Here is a 19,047-nt window from a genome sequence, read left to right as displayed (position 1 = left end):
GCGCTACGTGGTCTACCCAATGTCCAACTGGTTAGATGCACTAACATAACAAAAATACAAGAATAACTACTAGTACTTGACCCAGATTTGAAACAAGCCATTAATATAGCCCTAGGAGCAGAACATATAGCTGATTGCATCAAAGAGATCAATGTGTGTGTTGAGTCACCTCCTGAAGTCAATTTAGTCCATAAAAAGGACAGAAGCAAAGAAATCAAATACGAGAACCATACATTCAGCAATGAGAAACCAAGGTGCTACAGGTGTGGTAGTGTTCGACTTATGGCGAATAATCCCAGTTGTCAGGCCAAAGTACCTCTGTTGTCTTAAGTGTGGCAAAAAATTCCATTTTGCAGGATATACAGAGATCCACATAACAAACCAGTTCTTGTGGTTGAGCCAGAACTCCAGGAAGAACAGAAACTCATATTCCACTTATAAGAGGAAACAGGTAATGTAAAATTTCCCTTCTGTGACATTACCCTAGATGACAACTTGTCTCAGTTTTTGTAGGTTCATGCTCGCCGGAAAACATTAGTAACAGTAAAGTGTTTTCTAAATTGTTTCCGGAAAAGGAAGGATAACTTCAAGAACTGGACATTAAGATGGTGAGTGGTGGGTACAACGGGGATCCCATTCCCATAGAGGGCATGACCATCATGAAAATAAGTTTTAAAGCGAGAGCCTCAGTTGGTAAGGTGTACATAACCAAAAGAGGTTCCAATCTACTTGGGTCCATCAAAAAGAATTGGGCATCAAATGAGACCCCAACAGTTCTGATCTGGTTCCTTTACTCAATCCTTCCATATGTGGCAATGAAGTTTGTAATGACTTCCACATGTTTTTTTTCTGAGGAACTAGGTATGTTAAAGGATTATCAGCACAGCATAAATGTTGAAATCCAAAGCTAAGCTGGTTGCCCATAAAAGTAAGACCACTTCCCCACCTGATTCAAGACCCTTTGAGAAAAGAGTTAGACTGCTTACTTAAGTTAAAGAGCTATAGATCTCATTGAGAGTTCCCAATGGTTGTCCTCCCCATGGTTATTGCTACTAAGCCTTCAGGAAAACACATCAGACTGTGTGTGGACTTGAGGGACCTAAATGCTAGTACATAGATTGTCAGACAGCCCCCTCCTAGGATCCACAAAGTCTTAACCATAATCATTGATGCAAGATTGTAAGGAAATGCCTCCTTGGCATGGTTACCCCCTGACTTTTTGCCTTTGCTGATGCTATGTTTTGAATTGAAAGTGTGCTGAGGCCTGCTAACCAGGCCCCAGCACCAGTGTTCTTTCCCTAACCTGTACTTTTGTATCCACAATTGGCAGACCCTGGCATCCAGATAAGTCCCTTGTAACTGGTACTTCTAGTACCAAGGGCCCTGATGCCAAGGAAGGTCTCTAAGGGCTGCAGCATGTCTTATGCCACCCTGGAGACCTCTCACTCAGCACAGACACACTGCTTGCCAACTTGTGTGTGCTAGTGAGAACAAAACGAGTAAGTCGACATGGCACTCCCCTCGGGGTGCCATGCCAGCCTCTCACTGCCTATGCAAGTATAGGTCAGTCACCCCTCTAGCAGGCCTTACAGCCCTAAGGCAGGGTGCACTATACCATAGGTGAGGGTACCAGTGCATGAGCATGGTACCCCTACAGTGTCTAAACAAAACCTTAGACATTGTAAGTGCAGGGTAGCCATAAGAGTATATGGTCTGGGAGTTTGTCAAACACGAACTCCACAGCACCATAATGGCTACACTGAAAACTGGGAAGTTTGGTATCAAACTTCTCAGCACAATAAATGCACACTGATGCCAGTGTACATTTTATTGCAAAATACACCCTAGAGGGCACCTTAGAGGTGCCCCCTGAAACTTAACCGACTGTCTGTGTAGGCTGACTAGTTCCAGCAGCCTGCCACACTAGAGTCATGTTGCTGGCCTCATGGGGAGAGTGCCTTTGTCACTCTGAGGCCAGTAACAAAGCCTGCACTGGGTGGAGATGCTAACACCTCCCCCAGGCAGGAGCTGTAACACCTGGCGGTGAGCCTCAAAGGCTCACCCCTTTGTCACAGCACCGCAGGACACTCCAGCTAGTGGAGTTGCCCGCCCCCTCCGGCCCCGGCCCCCACTTTTGGCGGCAAGGCCGGAGAAAATAATGAGAATAACAAGGAGGAGTCACTGGCCAGTCAGGACAGCCCCTAAGGTGTCCTGAGCTGAAGTGACTCTAACTTTTAGAAATCCTCCATCTTGCAGATGGAGGATTCCCCCAATAGGATTAGGGATGTGACCCCCTCCCCTTGGGAGGAGGCACAAAGAGGGTGTACTCACCCTCAGGGCTAGTAGCCATTGGCTACTAACCCCCCAGACCTAAACACGCCCTTAAATTTAGTATTTAAGGGCTACCCTGAACCCTAGAAAATTAGATTCCTGCAACAACAAGAAGAAGGACTGCCTAGCTGAAAACCCCTGCAGAGGAAGACCAGAAGACAACAACTGCCTTGGCTCCAGAAACTCACCGGCCTGTTTCCTGCCTTCCAAAGAACTCTGCTCCAGCGACGCCTTCCAAAGGGACCAGCGACCTCTGAATCCTCTGAGGACTGCCCTGCTTCGACGACGACAAGAAACTCCCGAGGACAGCGGACCTGCTCCAAAAAGACTGCAACTTTATCCAAAGGAGCAGCTTTAAAGAACCCTGCAATCTCCCCGCAAGAAGCGTGAGACTTGCAACACTGCACCCGGCGACCCCGACTCGGCTGGTGGAGAACCAACACCTCAGGGAGGACCCCCGGACTACTCTACGACTGTGAGTACCAAAACCTGTCCCCCCTGAGCCCCCACAGCGCCGCCTGCAGAGGGAATCCCGAGGCTTCCCCTGACCGCGACTCTCTGAAACCTAAGTCCCGACGCCTGGGAAAGACCCTGCACCCGCAGCCCCCAGGACCTGAAGGACCGGACTTTCACTGCAGAAGTGACCCCCGAGGAAGCCCCCCCTTGCCTGCCTGCAGCGCTGAAGAGATCCCTTGATCTCTCATTGACTTCCATTGCGAACCCAACGCTTGTTCTAACACTGCACCCGGCCGCCCCCGTGCCGCTGAGGGTGAAATTTCTGTGTGGGCTTGTGTCCCCCCCGGTGCCCTACAAAACCCCCCTGGTCTGCCCTCCGAAGACGCGGGTACTTACCTGCAAGCAGACCGGAACCGGGGCACCCCCTTCTCTCCATTGAAGCCTATGCGTTTTGGGCACCACTTTGAACTCTGCACCTGACCGGCCCTGAGCTGCTGGTGTGGTAACTTTGGGGTTGCTCTGAACCCCCAACGGTGGGCTACCTTGGACCAAGAACTGAACCCTGTAAGTGTCTTACTTACCTGGTAAAACTAACAAAAACTTACCTCCCCCAGGAACTGTGAAAATTGCACTGTGTCCACTTTTGAAATAGCTATTTGTGAATAACTTGAAAAGTATACATGCAATTGAAATGATTCAAAGTTCCTAATGTACTTACCTGCAATACCTTTCAAACAAGATATTACATGTTAAATTTGAACCTGTGGTTCTTAAAATAAACTAAGAAAAGATATTTTTCTATACAAAAACCTATTGGCTGGATTTGTCTCTGAGTGTGTGTACCTCATTTATTGTCTATGTGTATGTACAACAAATGCTTAACACTACTCCTTGGATAAGCCTACTGCTCGACCACACTACCACAAAATAGAGCATTAGTATTATCTCTTTTTACCACTATTTTACCTCTAAGGGGAACCCTTGGACTCTGTGCATGCTATTCCTTACTTTGAAATAGCACATACAGAGCCAACTTCCTACATTGGTGGATCAGCGGTGGGGTACAAGACTTTGCATTTGCTGGACTACTCAGCCAATACCTGATCACACGACAAATTCCAAAATTGTCATTAGAAATTGATTTTTGCAATTTGAAAAGTTTTCTAAATTCTTTAAAGTCCTGCTAGGGCCTTGTGTTAGTCCCTGTTAGCATTTCTTTTAGAGTTTAAAAGTTTGGTAAAAGTTTGAATTAGATTCTAGAACCAGTTTTAGTTTCTTAAAAAGTATTCCAACTTTTAGAAGCATAATGTCTAGCACAGATGTGAATGTGGTGGAACTCGACACCACACCTTACCTCCATCTACAGATGAGAGAGCTAAGGTCACTCTGTAAACTAAAGAAAATAGCAATGGGCTCCAAACCTACCAAAGTACAGCTCCAGGAGCTTTTGGCAGAGTTTGAAAAAGCCAACCCCTCTGAGGATGGCAACACAGAGGATGAAGATAGTGACTTGGAGGAAAATTCCCCCCTACCAGTCCTATTTAGGGAGAACAGGGCCTCTCAAGCCCTGACTCCACAAATAATAGTCAGAGATGCTGGTCCCCTCACAGGAGGGACCAACAACTCTGAAATCACTGAGGATAACTCCAGTGAAGAGGACATCCAGTTAGCCAGGATGGCCAAAAGATTGGCTTTGGAAAGACAGATCCTAGCCATAGAAAGGGAAAGACAAGAGATGGGCCTAGGACCCATCAACGGTGGCAGCAACATAACTAGGGTCAGAGATTCTCCTGACATGTTGAAAATCCCCAAAGGGATTGTAACTAAATATGAAGATGGTGATGACATCACCAAATGGTTCACAGCTTTTGAGAGGGCTTGTGTAACCAGAAAAGTGAACAGATCTCACTGGGGTGCTCTCCTTTGGGAAATGTTCACAGGAAAGTGTAGGGATAGACTCCTCACACTCTCTGGAAAAGATGCAGAATCTTATGACCTCATGAAGGGTACCCTGATTGAGGGCTTTGGATTCTCCACTGAGGAGTATAGGATTAGATTCAGGGGGGCTCAAAAATCCTCGAGCCAGACCTGGGTTGACTTTGTAGACTACTCAGTAAAAACACTAGATGGTTGGATTCAAGGCAGTGGTGTAAGTAATTATGATGGGCTGTACAATTTATTTGTGAAAGAACACCTGTTAAGTAATTGTTTCAATGATAAACTGCATCAGCATCTGGTAGACCTAGGACCAATTTCTCCCCAAGAATTGGGAAAGAAGGCGGACCATTGGGTCAAGACAAGGGTGTCCAAAACTTCCACAGGGGGTGACCAAAAGAAAGGGGTCACAAAACCTCCCCAGGGGAAAGGTGGTGAGACAGCCAAAAATAAAAATAGTAAAGAGTCTTCTACAGGCCCCCAAAAACCTGCACAGGAGGGTGGGCCCAGAGCCTCTTCACAAAACAATCCTGGGTACAAGGGTAAAATCTTTGATCCCAAAAAGGCCTGGTGTCGTAGCTGTAATCAGCCTGGACACCAAACTGGAGACAAGGCCTGTCCCAAGAAAGGGACCACTCCAAACTCCAATCCAGGTAACACTGGAATGATAAGTCTCCAAGTGGGATCAACAGTGTGCCCAGAGCAAATCAGGGTCCACACTGAAGCTACTCTAGTCTCTGAGGGTGGGGTGGATTTAGCCACACTAGCTGCCTGGCCGCCTAAATGCAAAAATACAGGCAGAAGCTCTTTATTAATGGGACAAGTGTAGAGGGCCTGAGGGATACAGGTGCCAGTGTCACCATGGTGACAGAGAAACTGGTTTCCCCTGGCCAATACCTGACTGGAAAAACCTATACAGTCCCCAACGCTGACAATCAGACTAAAGCACATCCCATGGCAATGGTAAGTTTAGAATGGGGAGGGGTCAATGGCCTGAAACAGGTGGTGGTCTCCTCAAACATCCCAGTAGACTGTCTGCTTGGAAATGACCTGGAGTCCTCAGCATGGGCTGAGGTAGAACTAAAAACCCATGCAGCCATGCTGGGTATCCCATAACTGGTGTGTGTAAAAACAAGAGCACAATGCAAGGCACAGGGTGAAAAAGTAGAGCTGGAGTCTGGAAAAATGGCCCAGCCTACCAAGAGAAAAGGAAAGTCAGTTGGGAAACCAACTGCAACACAGTCAGAAAAAGAGAACCTCTCTTCTCAGGAAGAAGTTCTGCCCTCTGAGGGAACTGAGCCTTTGGAGCTTGAACCTTATCAGGTTGAGCTCTTAGGCCCAGGGGGACCCTCAAGGGAGGAGCTGTGTAAGGGACAAGAAACCTGTCCCTCTCTTGAAGGCCTTAGGCAGCAAGCTGCTGAAGAGTCCAAGGGCAAGAAAAATGGAACACATAGGGTCTATTGGGAAGATGGACTCCTGTACACTGAGGCCAGAGACCCCAAACCTGGTGCCACTAGGAGAGTGGTAGTGCCTCAGTCGTTCAGAGAGTTTATTCTGACCTTAGCCCATGATATTCCCCTTGCTGGGCATTTGGGACAAACCAAGACGTGGGAGAGGTTAGTCAACCACTTCTACTGGCCCAATATGTCCCACAAGGTTAAGGAGTTTTGCCTCTCCTGCCCCACCTGTCAATCCAGTGGTAAGACAGGTGGGCACCCAAAGGCCCCCCTCATTCCACTTCCAGTGGTGGGGGTCCCCTTTGAAAGAGTGGGTGTGGACATAGTTGGTCCACTAGAACCTCCCACAGCCTCAGGAAATATGTACATCCTAGTAGTAGTGGATCATGCTACTAGGTATCCTGAAGCTATTCCCCTTAGGTCGACTACTGCCCCTGCAGTAGCCAAGGCCCTCATTGGTATCTTTACTAGAGTGGGTTTCCCTAAGGAGGTGGTGTCTGACAGAGGTACCAACTTCATGTCAGCATACCTAAAACACATGTGGAATGAGTGTGGAGTGACTTACAAATTCACTACACCATACCATCCACAAACTAATGGCTTAGTTGAGAGATTCAACAAGACATTAAAAGGCATGATCATGGGGCTCCCAGAAAAGCTCAAAAGGAGATGGGATGTCCTCTTGCCATGTCTGCTTTTCGCTTACAGAGAGGTGCCACAGAAGGGAGTAGGATTCTCACCCTTTGAACTTCTGTTTGGTCACCCTGTAAGGGGATCACTTGCTCTTGTTAAAGAAGGCTGGGAGAGACCTCTTCATGAGCCTAAACAGGACATAGTGGACTATGTACTTGGCCTTCGCTCTAGAATGGCAGAGTACATGGAAAAGGCAAGCAAAAACCTTGAGGCCAGCCAACAGCTCCAGAAGTTTTGGTATGACCAAAAGGCTGCAATGGTTGAGTTCCAACCAGGGCAGAAAGTCTGGGTTCTGGAGCCTGTGGCTCCCAGGGCACTTCAGGACAAATGGAGTGGCCCTTACCCAGTGCTAGAAAGGAAGAGTCAGGTCACCTACCTGGTGGACCTGGGCACAAGCAGGAGCCCCAAGAGGGTGATCCATGTTAACCGCCTTAAGCTCTTCCATGACAGGGCTGATGTAAATCTGTTGATGGTAACAGATGAGGATCAGGAGGCAGAGAGTGAACCTCTCCCTGATCTTCTGTCATCAGACCCAAAAGATGGCTCAGTAGATGGAGTGATCTACTCAGACACCCTCTCTGGCCAACAGCAAGCTGATTGTAGGAGAGTCCTACAACAGTTTCCTGAACTCTTCTCCCTAACCCCTGGTCAGACACACCTGTGTACCCATGATGTGGACACAGGAGACAGCATGCCTGTCAAAAACAAAATTTTTAGACAGTCTGACCATGTTAAGGAAAGCATCAAGGTGGAAGTCCACAAGATGCTGGAATTGGGAGTAATTGAGCGCTCTGACAGCCCCTGGGCTAGCCCAGTGGTCTTAGTCCCCAAACCTCACACCAAAGATGGAAAGAAAGAGATTAGGTTTTGTGTGGACTACAGAGGGCTCAACTCTGTCACCAAGACAGACGCCCATCCAATTCCTAGAGCTGATGAGCTCATAGACAAATTAGGTGCTGCCAAATTCTTAAGTACCTTTGACTTGACAGCAGGGTACTGGCAAATAAAAATGGCACCTGGAGCAAAAGAGAAAACAGCATTCTCCACACCTGATGGGCATTATCAGTTTACTGTTATGCCCTTTGGTTTAAAGAATGCCCCTGCCACCTTCCAAAGGTTGGTGAATCAAGTCCTTGCTGGTTTGGAGTCCTTTAGCACAGCTTATCTTGATGATATTGCTGTCTTTAGCTCCACCTGGAAGGATCACCTGGTCCACCTGAAGAAGGTTTTGAAGGCTCTGCAATCTGCAGGCCTCTCTATCAAGGCATCCAAATGCCAGATAGGGCAGGGAACTGTGGTTTACTTGGGCCACCTTGTAGATGGAGGCCAAGTTCAGCCACTCCAACCCAAGATCCAGACTATTCTGGACTGGGTAGCTCCAAAAACCCAGACTCAAGTCAGGGCATTCCTTGGCTTGACTGGGTATTACAGGAGGTTTGTGAAGGGATATGGATCCATTGTGACAGCCCTCACTGAACTCACCTCCAAGAAAATGCCCAAGAAAGTGAACTGGACTGTGGAATGCCAACAGGCCTTTGACACCCTGAAACAAGCAATGTGCTCAGCACCAGTTCTAAAAGCTCCAGATTATTCTAAGCAGTTCATTGTGCAGACAGATGCCTCTGAACATGGGATAGGGGCAGTTTTGTCCCAAACAAATGATGATGGCCTTGACCAGCCTGTTGCTTTCATTAGCAGGAGGTTACTCCCCAGGGAGCAGCGTTGGAGTGCCATTGAGAGGGAGGCCTTTGCTGTGGTTTGGTCCCTGAAGAAGCTGAGACCATACCTCTTTGGGACTCACTTCCTAGTTCAAACTGACCACAGACCTCTCAAATGGCTGATGCAAATGAAAGGTGAAAATCCAAAACTGTTGAGGTGGTCCATCTCCCTACAGGGAATGGACTTTATAGTGGAACACAGACCTGGGACTGCCCATGCCAATGCAGATGGCCTTTTCAGGTTCTTCCACTTAGAAAATGAAGACTCTCTTGGGAAAGGTTAGTCTCATCCTCTTTCGTTTGGGGGGGGGTTGTGTAAGGAAATGCCTCCTTGGCATGGTTACCCCCTGACTTTTTGCCTTTGCTGATGCTATGTTTTGAATTGAAAGTGTGCTGAGGCCTGCTAACCAGGCCCCAGCACCAGTGTTCTTTCCCTAACCTGTACTTTTGTATCCACAATTGGCAGACCCTGGCATCCAGATAAGTCCCTTGTAACTGGTACTTCTAGTACCAAGGGCCCTGATGCCAAGGAAGGTCTCTAAGGGCTGCAGCATGTCTTATGCCACCCTGGAGACCTCTCACTCAGCACAGACACACTGCCTGCCAGCTTGTGTGTGCTAGTGAGAACAAAACGAGTAAGTCGACATGGCACTCCCCTCAGGGTGCCATGCCAGCCTCTCACTGCCTATGCAAGTATAGGTCAGTCACCCCTCTAGCAGGCCTTACAGCCCTAAGGCAGGGTGCACTATACCATAGGTGAGGGTACCAGTGCATGAGCATGGTACCCCTACAGTGTCTAAACAAAACCTTAGACATTGTAAGTGCAGGGTAGCCATAAGAGTATATGGTCTGGGAGTTTGTCAAACACGAACTCCACAGCACCATAATGGCTACACTGAAAACTGGGAAGTTTGGTATCAAACTTCTCAGCACAATAAATGCACACTGATGCCAGTGTACATTTTATTGCAAAATACACCCCAGAGGGCACCTTAGAGGTGCCCCCTGAAACTTAACCGACTGTCTGTGTAGGCTGACTAGTTCCAGCAGCCTGCCACACTAGAGACATGTTGCTGGCCTCATGGGGAGAGTGCCTTTGTCACTCTGAGGCCAGTAACAAAGCCTGCACTGGGTGGAGATGCTAACACCTCCCCCAGGCAGGAGCTGTAACACCTGGCGGTGAGCCTCAAAGGCTCACCCCTTTGTCACAGCACCGCAGGACACTCCAGCTAGTGGAGTTGCCCGCCCCCTCCGGCCCCGGCCCCCACTTTTGGCGGCAAGGCCGGAGAAAATAATGAGAATAACAAGGAGGAGTCACTGGCCAGTCCGGACAGCCCCTAAGGTGTCCTGAGCTGAGGTGACTCTAACTTTTAGAAATCCTCCATCTTGCAGATGGAGGATTCCCCCAATAGGATTAGGGATGTGACCCCCTCCCCTTGGGAGGAGGCACAAAGAGGGTGTACTCACCCTCAGGGCTAGTAGCCATTGGCTACTAACCCCCCAGACCTAAACACGCCCTTAAATTTAGTATTTAAGGGCTACCCTGAACCCTAGAAAATTAGATTCTTGCAACAACAAGAAGAAGGACTGCCTAGCTGAAAACCCCTGCAGAGGAAGACCAGAAGACAACAACTGCCTTGGCTCCAGAAACTCACCGGCCTGTCTCCTGCCTTCCAAAGAACTCTGCTCCAGCGACGCCTTCCAAAGGGACCAGCGACCTCTGAATCCTCTGAGGACTGCCCTGCTTCGACGACGACAAGAAACTCCTGAGGACAGCGGACCTGCTCCAAAAAGACTGCAACTTTATCCAAAGGAGCAGCTTTAAAGAACCCTGCAATCTCCCCGCAAGAAGCGTGAGACTTGCAACACTGCACCCGGCGACCCCGACTCGGCTGGTGGAGAACCAACACCTCAGGGAGGACCCCCGGACTACTCTACAACTGTGAGTACCAAAACCTGTCCCCCCTGAGCCCCCACAGCGCCGCCTGCAGAGGGAATCCCGAGGCTTCCCCTGACCGCGACTCTCTGAAACCTAAGTCCCGACGCCTGGGAAAGACCCTGCACCCGCAGCCCCCAGGACCTGAAGGACCGGACTTTCACTGCAGAAGAGACCCCCAGGAGTCCGTCTCCCTTGCCCAAGTGGAGGTTTCCCCGAGGAAGCCCCCCCTTGCCTGCCTGCAGCGCTGAAGAGATCCCTTGATCTCTCATTGACTTCCATTGCGAACCCGACGCTTGTTCTAACACTGCACCCGGCCGCCCCCGCGCCGCTGAGGGTGAAATTTCTGTGTGGGCTTGTGTCCCCCCCGGTGCCCTACAAAACCCCCCTGGTCTGCCCTCCGAAGACGCGGGTACTTACCTGCAAGCAGACCGGAACCGGGGCACCCCCTTCTCTCCATTGAAGCCTATGCGTTTTGGGCACCACTTTGAACTCTGCACCTGACCGGCCCTGAGCTGCTGGTGTGGTAACTTTGGGGTTGCTCTGAACCCCCAACGGTGGGCTACCTTGGACCAAGAACTGAACCCTGTAAGTGTCTTACTTACCTGGTAAAACTAACAAAAACTTACCTCCCCCAGGAACTGTGAAAATTGCACTGTGTCCACTTTTGAAATAGCTATTTGTGAATAACTTGAAAAGTATACATGCAATTGAAATGATTCAAAGTTCCTAATGTACTTACCTGCAATACCTTTCAAACAAGATATTACATGTTAAATTTGAACCTGTGGTTCTTAAAATAAACTAAGAAAATATATTTTTCTATAACAAAACCTATTGGCTGGATTTGTCTCTGAGTGTGTGTACCTCATTTATTGTCTATGTGTATGTACAACAAATGCTTAACACTACTCCTTGGATAAGCCTACTGCTCGACCACACTACCACAAAATAGAGCATTAGTATTATCTCTTTTTACCACTATTTTACCTCTAAGGGGAACCCTTGGACTCTGTGCATGCTATTCCTTACTTTGAAATAGCACATACAGAGCCAACTTCCTACAAAGATATTTCAGAGTATTTGATTTTTCATCCATACATCACCTGGTACAACTGCATCATTCCTCACGCCATCTCACATTATTTGTGACACCTTTAGGTGCCTATCAATATGGACACATGCATTTTGGGGTTGCCTCTGCGACAGCCTTCCAGAGGTTAATGCAGTATGTCTTGACAGACTTACAAAACACTATGTGCTGCCAATATGACATTCTAGTATGTGGTAGGTATGAAAAGGAACACAATAGCAATTTGAGAGAGGTTTTACCCAGGCTAAGGGAGTGAGGACTCGCAATCATGAAGGAAAAAAGCCAGATTGGAGAAGGATCAGTAGAATACCTGGCCATACATTATCCCTGGGTGGCATTAGACCTAAATTGAATCTTGTAGAGGCCATTGAGGAAACTGAAGCTCCTGCCAATGTGACAGGTCTTAATGTCATTCTTAGGGTTAGCTGAATACTACTTAAAGTCTGTCACAATTATGTGAGCATGGTCAAGCCCCTATGGAACTTACTGAAGAAAGACTCTCATTATGTCTGGAAAAAGCATTGTCAATCTGCCTTTGGATAGTTAAGCTAGCCATAAACAAAGCTCCATCTCTAGGGAGTTTGACCCTAATAAACCCACTCTGTTAACCACTGACAGCAGTAATAAAGGTCTAAGGGCTAGTCTCACACAAGTAATAGAAGGTAATGAGCAGACTGTGCTGTTCGCTTTTAGGGCCTTGAAGGGTTCAGAAAAACATTACTCTGTGGCAGAGAAGGATGCCCTTGCCTGTTATTGGGCTGTAAGGTATTTTGAGTTTTTGTTTGCGGTGCATATCCTTCATGAACAGAACCAACTACAAACCTTTAGTATATGCATTCACGATCAAGGGTTCAGAAAGGACCACCTCTAGGATATCCTGATGGATATTAGGATTAGAAGGCTACAACTTCAAAGTACACCATGTGCCAGGTACACAGAATGTGGTGGCAGATTTCCTCTTTCAGGCACCCTTAGATGTTTCTGTAACTAAAAGCGAAGGGACACAGAGTGAAGTTGTACTAAACTGAATAGCAAAGTTGTTTTCAAAAAGATGAGGAGCTGGGTCAGCTTTACAAACTTGTTCAGGCAAGAACACTGCAATGGCATTCCTCTTGAGTTGTACAAATTTTGGGAAGTCAGGTTAGAAATGACCATACAAGGTAATACACTATACCAAGGTTACAAAATTATATCCCCCTCCCCAAGGGTGAGAGATCATATTGTTGATAGAGTGCATGAAAGTAATTTAGGTCGCAACCTCACTAAAAAATAAGTACGCTCTGAGTATTGGTGGCCGGGCCTCGCCACAAAGGTAGAAGGGAAGGTAAAGGTCCGTCTGGTATGCATCAAGATGCAACAAAACAAGCAAGGTTAGGAAGCCCCCCTTCTCCTGTAGAAGTTCCAGACAGACCGAGGCTCTGGATATAATAGGCCTATCAAATTCCAAGACACTAAAAGAGATTCATTTTTGTACTATTAGAGTATCACAAACGTTGGATAAAACAGCGGCCATAATAAGATTTCTCAAAGAGATGTTCTATGAAGAAGGAACGCCTGAAATACTGATTACGGACAATGAGATACAATCTACCTCAGACAGAATGAAGAAGTTCTTAGAGTAATTCCATATAAAACACCACAGAACAGCTTTGTATTGTCTGACAGCCAATGGGCTCGACGAGAGGATGAATAGGATGTTGAAGGAGTGGCTGCAGAAAGCGGAGTTTATGGGGGTACCAGCCAACATAACCCTTCAAGAAACTATCTGAGCATGTCATACTATCACGAATTGTGCTACAAATGTTTCTCCATTTCTATCACATAAGGGCAAACCCCCAAAACGAAGTTGACTGTGTCATGGTGAAGGAAATAGAAAGCTGTGGTATCGGATAGAAAAAAAGTATCAAACAGAAAATGTGTACTGAACAGCATAACAAATAAAAAAATAGATATGAAGGTCTCCAAACATGTGAAATCCATTACTTTTAAGGTGGGAGATTGGGTCCGGACTGATTTGCCCAAAACGAAGACTGATGGTTCCAGTATCTCTAAACCCTTCATGGTAATTCAGGTAGGAATAAATGTTATTAAATTAGAAAATGGTCAGATTTCGGGTTTGGAGAGAGTCACATCTCATAACACAGCTCTCTCAAGTACACAAAGGAAGGATACTCAAGTTCCAGTCCAAGGGGTGGAAAATAACCTGGAGGGTATCCTCAGACTGAAAAGAGCCCATATGACCCCTAAGTGCCACAAAGACTATGATTTCACTTAAACTTGCTGCCCATGATTCGCAGTTTTCTGCATGTTATTAAGTACTTATAATTTGTAGGCTTATTTGTCTTCTACTTGCGCTTAACACTTTCTGGATATAATTTATTGTATACGGTGTTCCTCGGTTAATACACTAATGTTATGCAGAGATCCTTTCTGTACTCATACAAGTAAACTCTTCTTCTTCCACTTAGCCAAATTTAGTTATGTAATGTACAACTCTGTACCTTGTTTTCTTACTCCAGGTTATCCATTGTTCTCTTTTCCCGTCAAAGGAAGGTGTGTTGGAATTGTAAATATTCCAAGACTGTTGGTGACCATAGGAGTAGTCCATGTGGGGTACGGTATACTGACTGTAAACGATAATTAGTAAGTTTATTTCTTTACTACCTCTCATATTGTGTGGCAATTATTGGGCAACCTCACTCGGTTAGCAAATGTATTGTAGGAAGAGCAACAGAGAAGAGAGGAAAGGAATATGCTGCATGGTCCTCGTAGAAGTGATGAGCAAAGGAAATTCCCAATGGCGGAGAAGACAACTTTGATGCACAAAGTCCACAGGGCATAGGGCAGTTGATGACTGTGCTAATTGTTCCAGTACAGTGAAGATGCTCTAGTGACTCGGCATCCAGAGACAAGACTTTCCAAAGTCCCAGAACATGGAATAACAGTGTGAAATGAAAGTGAGCAGTATCTCAAAAACACCAAGACTAATAAATAAGGATGGAAAGGAAACATACTTAAAACACACGCATTCTAACCTCTTACATGTCTATTTTGCATTACGAGATAAGTCCATGTTGTAATCAAAGATGGATGCTCGTAGATTATAAAAGAAGTAGGTTTATTAACTTAGTTGAAGGTTACAGATAAAGCCCCACCAGGAGCAGCATCCAGCTGCTCAGCCCTTCTCACTCCAACTGTCCACTCATCCAAGCACAAACACAGTCAACATCCCAACTATACAATGACCTCACTCACTGGTTGAGCTGCAGGGAACTTTAATACTGTGGGGAAAATGCATAAGATAGCAAGAGACCACAACAGTCCAAGTCTCAAAAATGTATATCCACAATAATTGTAATGTATTGAGAATAAAATCACACAAAACTGAGCGCCATAGGAACCAGCTATACCTAAACCTGCAATGACTGCAGACATGAATGATACAGTGAGTACCAACAGCAACTGAGTGCACAGGCAGACAGTGTGGACCCCCCGCCCTCCCTACCTGATTGACATCTGGTGATGAGCCTTTGCCTTTTGAGGATGAACAACTCCCATCCAGCTGCTCTGTGCAGTCCACGGTCCACTAGAGAAAAAGAAGAGGTGTTTGAAGATACGGTTCACTCGGAAAGGTGTAAACGTGCAACACACAACTTATATAATAAGACAAAACAGTTGCCAGATTATCATCGGTTATATCTGCTGTGCAAAACATCCTAAGCTATGAATGCTGCTTTCAGTGACGTTACATATGCCATAACAGTTAACACTGCAACAGCTTCATGGGCTCAATTGTGGTTAAAACTTTGGTAAATTAATACGCCACCTTACACTGTTTGGTTGGGGTGGGGTGTGGTGTTGTGTGTGTACACACTGAGCTCCCTGATGCTATGTATGAGGACCTACATACCACTAGCATAGCTATTCATAACAAAAAACACAGGGGCGATGGGGCGTGGTGATGCAGGGGTGTGGCAGTGGGGGTTACCTGCATGCCAGATATTTAGTATAAACATTAAGAACAAACTAAAATATGTTTTATTTTAAGAGACTGCTCAATTCCTTTTTCAGCAAAGATCTGTCCATCGATATTTATAACTCAACATTTTAAGGATTCGTTATTTCAGCGTTCTTTAGGTCAACGTGTTACGCTTAATTTCTATACCTTTAAAAAGAGAGTACAATTCCTCCTGGAATGGCTACCAACAGTCCACTTTTTTAGCCACACTGTCCACATTTGTACTTCAGTTATACTCTAAACATCCACCGTATAGTCTTGATGGTGACAAATTCAACACATCTCCAGTGCGCCCCGGATACGTATAAGAGTCCGACTGAGTTTTAAGCCAGCACAGTGGCTAACAGGAAATATTAAGCAGGCAGCTCCTTGACTCCTAAGAGCCAATGTTAATGGTGTGATGGTCTAGCAAGGGGCTTTCATAGAATACTGTAGGTCAACTCTGAGTGTGATGAGACTTATCAGTAGATGCCATAATCTTTATAGGCTGTTGGATATCAAAGGGTGCGGGGACCTAGGTCTGATGGATACAGGCATTAGGAAGGCACATGAAAATAAGATGCTAGATTGGAATAATAACAAATGTATCCTACAAAGAGGTGGTCAACAGAATTGTGATTTAACAAGGTAAGCCCAAAACCAACCTGGGCAAAAATAAAAGTGAAGTGGAAGTCCAGAGCTGTTCATATGGGGACCAAAGACGGACATTAGCTATTCATATAGTAACTAAATCCAACAATTCAACGAAAAGACACTATCTGAAAACCTGCCACATTTACTCACTGAGACAGGACTGAGCCCTGGGTCTCTGGTAACCAAGTGAACATGAGTGATTCAGAATATTTTGAGTGGCTGGTTTAGAGTATCATCAAAATACATTTATTTGTTTATTTATTCGCTTTCATGGGTTAGCCCAAAAAACGTACAACTAAGTGAACACATGAAAATATATTCAAGTACTTCTGAAAGCAACTACTGACATTAAATTACATAAAAATGTAGCTAATGCAATAAAAACATCCAAGTCATGCATGTCATATGGCCCAAAAAAATCATGGCCTGGGCAAGAGAGGTAACACAAAGTTAAAAACAGAAGACGGAGTTAATCAAGCCATTAAAATTATTAACTAGTGACAATCTAAAAGTAATTCATCAATATAAATTGTACAATTTAGTGCAGAAGTACAAACGTCATTATTATGTTTGACCAATTTCATAAACCATTTAATTTGGACCCAGAATTGATTCCCACATGCCACCTCAATATAACATTTCTCTTTTAAGAACCCAGAAACAAATCAAAATAAGGAAAACTTTTTAATCCTGCAACATTTTCTAAATTAAAAATATCCTGAGGTTTACTACCCCTCCCCTCATCCCCCCCCCCCCCAGGTACATTTACTAAGAAGAGATTTCCTGTATGGAGTGGACAATTTTTGTATACTGTCAACACAAGAGGAAAAATTATGCAAATTTTTGGAAATACACCCATTCTGCCTAGATTTTTCACCTTTTTCTGGACCCAATGTTTCCTGGGCATAGAACGGTGAATTGTTATCCATGCTAAACAGAAGTATAGTGCCTGTGCTTCCCCTTTGAACATGGATAAACTGGCTTAAACCTGATTGACACATATACCTTTCCCATGAAAACATGGCTTCAAGCCTACACTGTGTAGCCTGACAGCAGCAGAAATGACATGTTTCCAGAGTGACTAGGCGCCAAACGACATGGCCACAGGTCAGGCTGTAACTGATGCATAGGAAAAGTCAGAGTATATATTATAGCCTTAGAACCCGCAGTAGCGAGCTCTACCGGCTATTAAAGGCCCGCTCCCGCGTTAAATGCCCGAGCCGAAGGCGAGGGCATTTAACAAGGGAAAGGGCCTTTAATAGCCGGTAGAGCCCGCTACTGCAGGTTCTAAGGCTATTAGAACATTCTGCCACTCAGGGCAGAATGTTCTATTAAAAAAAACAAATTGCTCACGGAGCCCGAGGGGATTAAAATCCCCTCAGGCTCCGTGAGGCTTTGTTCACAGCTGTTGCTGTGAACAATGCGAACATTGGAATGTTGGCGCTGCGGCTTTTACCGGCCAGTAAAAGCCCGCAGCACTCCATTGTCTTCAATGGAGCTGCCAACATTCTAATGTTCTAATATACACACTAATCTAGAACCTTTGACCTGTTCAGGTACAGACTTGATTCAAAGACTTATTTTCAAATTTAATAAAATCCGATCTAATGGTGAAGGTGACTTTTTATGAAATATACTGGAAATTTAACTTTTAGAAGGTTATCTTTACCTTGCCTGAAGCTGCTAGAGAATAATTTGCATTAGCTCTCCAGCAACTACCCAGCCTGTACTTGGCCTGAATGAGATGTGGAAGGGGTGCAAAAACTGCTTCGACAGCAGAAACAAAGCCCTGGAAGGTGGGAGATGTTTTTTATCCCCTTGCAGGAAGACCAGTTATTAAAGACCCAGGAACTTCATTAACTTGAAAGGGGATCTGCTCTTTTCCACATAAGGGAAGATCCATAGGAAGCAACCTTAAGTTCCCCTAGGCAGGTTGTTATCAAACTCGGTGGGAGAGAAGCTACTCCCAGAGTCAGATTTGAGTGACATCAGAAGAGGACACCCTGGCTACACAATGGGATTGTTTGAAGAAGAGTGAACATAAGCTATTGCAAAATTAGAAAGGAATGCCTCTTGGGTCCTCCACCCCATTGGTTAGGGAAGAGCAGGGGTTACCTTCACCCACACGCTGGTACTAGACATAAACATGGCACCCTAAGGCACCCTCCTTAAAACACTTTGTGGATCTATAGAAGGTCAGAAGAGGACTGGACCTGCTGTGTGTGACCTGAGAAGAGCCCTGATGGACTAGACATCAGAAGAGCCATGAGGGACTGGACCGGCTCCCTTTTCTACCCACGACAAAGATGTGGACTGCAAGGGTCAGTTGGCTGATATCCATTGTGGCTACAGGGGCACAACCTGTTCCATTTATGCAGACTTCAGTTCCCTGGCAGTGACAATAATTTCGACGGTGCCTCTCTTGGGGAGATTTTCCCTCCCAAAAAGTGACAAAATCCCACTCTACTTTGAGACTTAGAAGAAATTTTTCTTTAAAAAGGTGACCTTTCAAACTTTTTTGCCTTTCAGTCCTCTTGGCGCATCTGACCCTGGCTCCACCACGGTCAGCCCCAAATCACACCTAGGTACCAGTCTACTTCTTCCATAGACAATCATTGGCGCTTAGTGCTAAGATGTATGTCAGAGAAAATGCAGTTACTATCTATCAACATAACCTCAGTCCCAAGAGAGAAACATTAGGATAACGTTAGCTTTAACAGCAATTAGTAGCAGTTGGATTGAAAAGGCTGTTAAATCATAAAAGTCAACTAAGGTCA

At 45.8% G+C, this 19,047-nt stretch overlaps 1 protein-coding gene across 5 annotated transcripts in view; it reads right to left on the bottom strand.

The window, feature by feature from the left end:
- Positions 1-19,047, bottom strand: part of CTIF (cap binding complex dependent translation initiation factor) — a 758,204-nt gene that overhangs the window by 608,749 nt on the left and 130,408 nt on the right. For all 5 annotated transcript variants that reach the window (XM_069219134.1, XM_069219121.1, XM_069219132.1 and 2 more), the window contains exon 3: positions 15,125-15,205. In XM_069219134.1, the coding sequence (XP_069075235.1) occupies positions 15,125-15,205 (81 nt within the window). The remainder of the gene's footprint in view (positions 1-15,124; positions 15,206-19,047) is intronic.

This window comes from Pleurodeles waltl, chromosome 1_1, assembly GCF_031143425.1.
Source record: "Pleurodeles waltl isolate 20211129_DDA chromosome 1_1, aPleWal1.hap1.20221129, whole genome shotgun sequence".
In the NCBI taxonomy this organism is placed as follows: domain Eukaryota; kingdom Metazoa; phylum Chordata; class Amphibia; order Caudata; family Salamandridae; genus Pleurodeles; species Pleurodeles waltl.
Note: the sequence above shows the minus strand (reverse complement) of the source record. Positions and strands in the feature narration are given on the sequence as shown.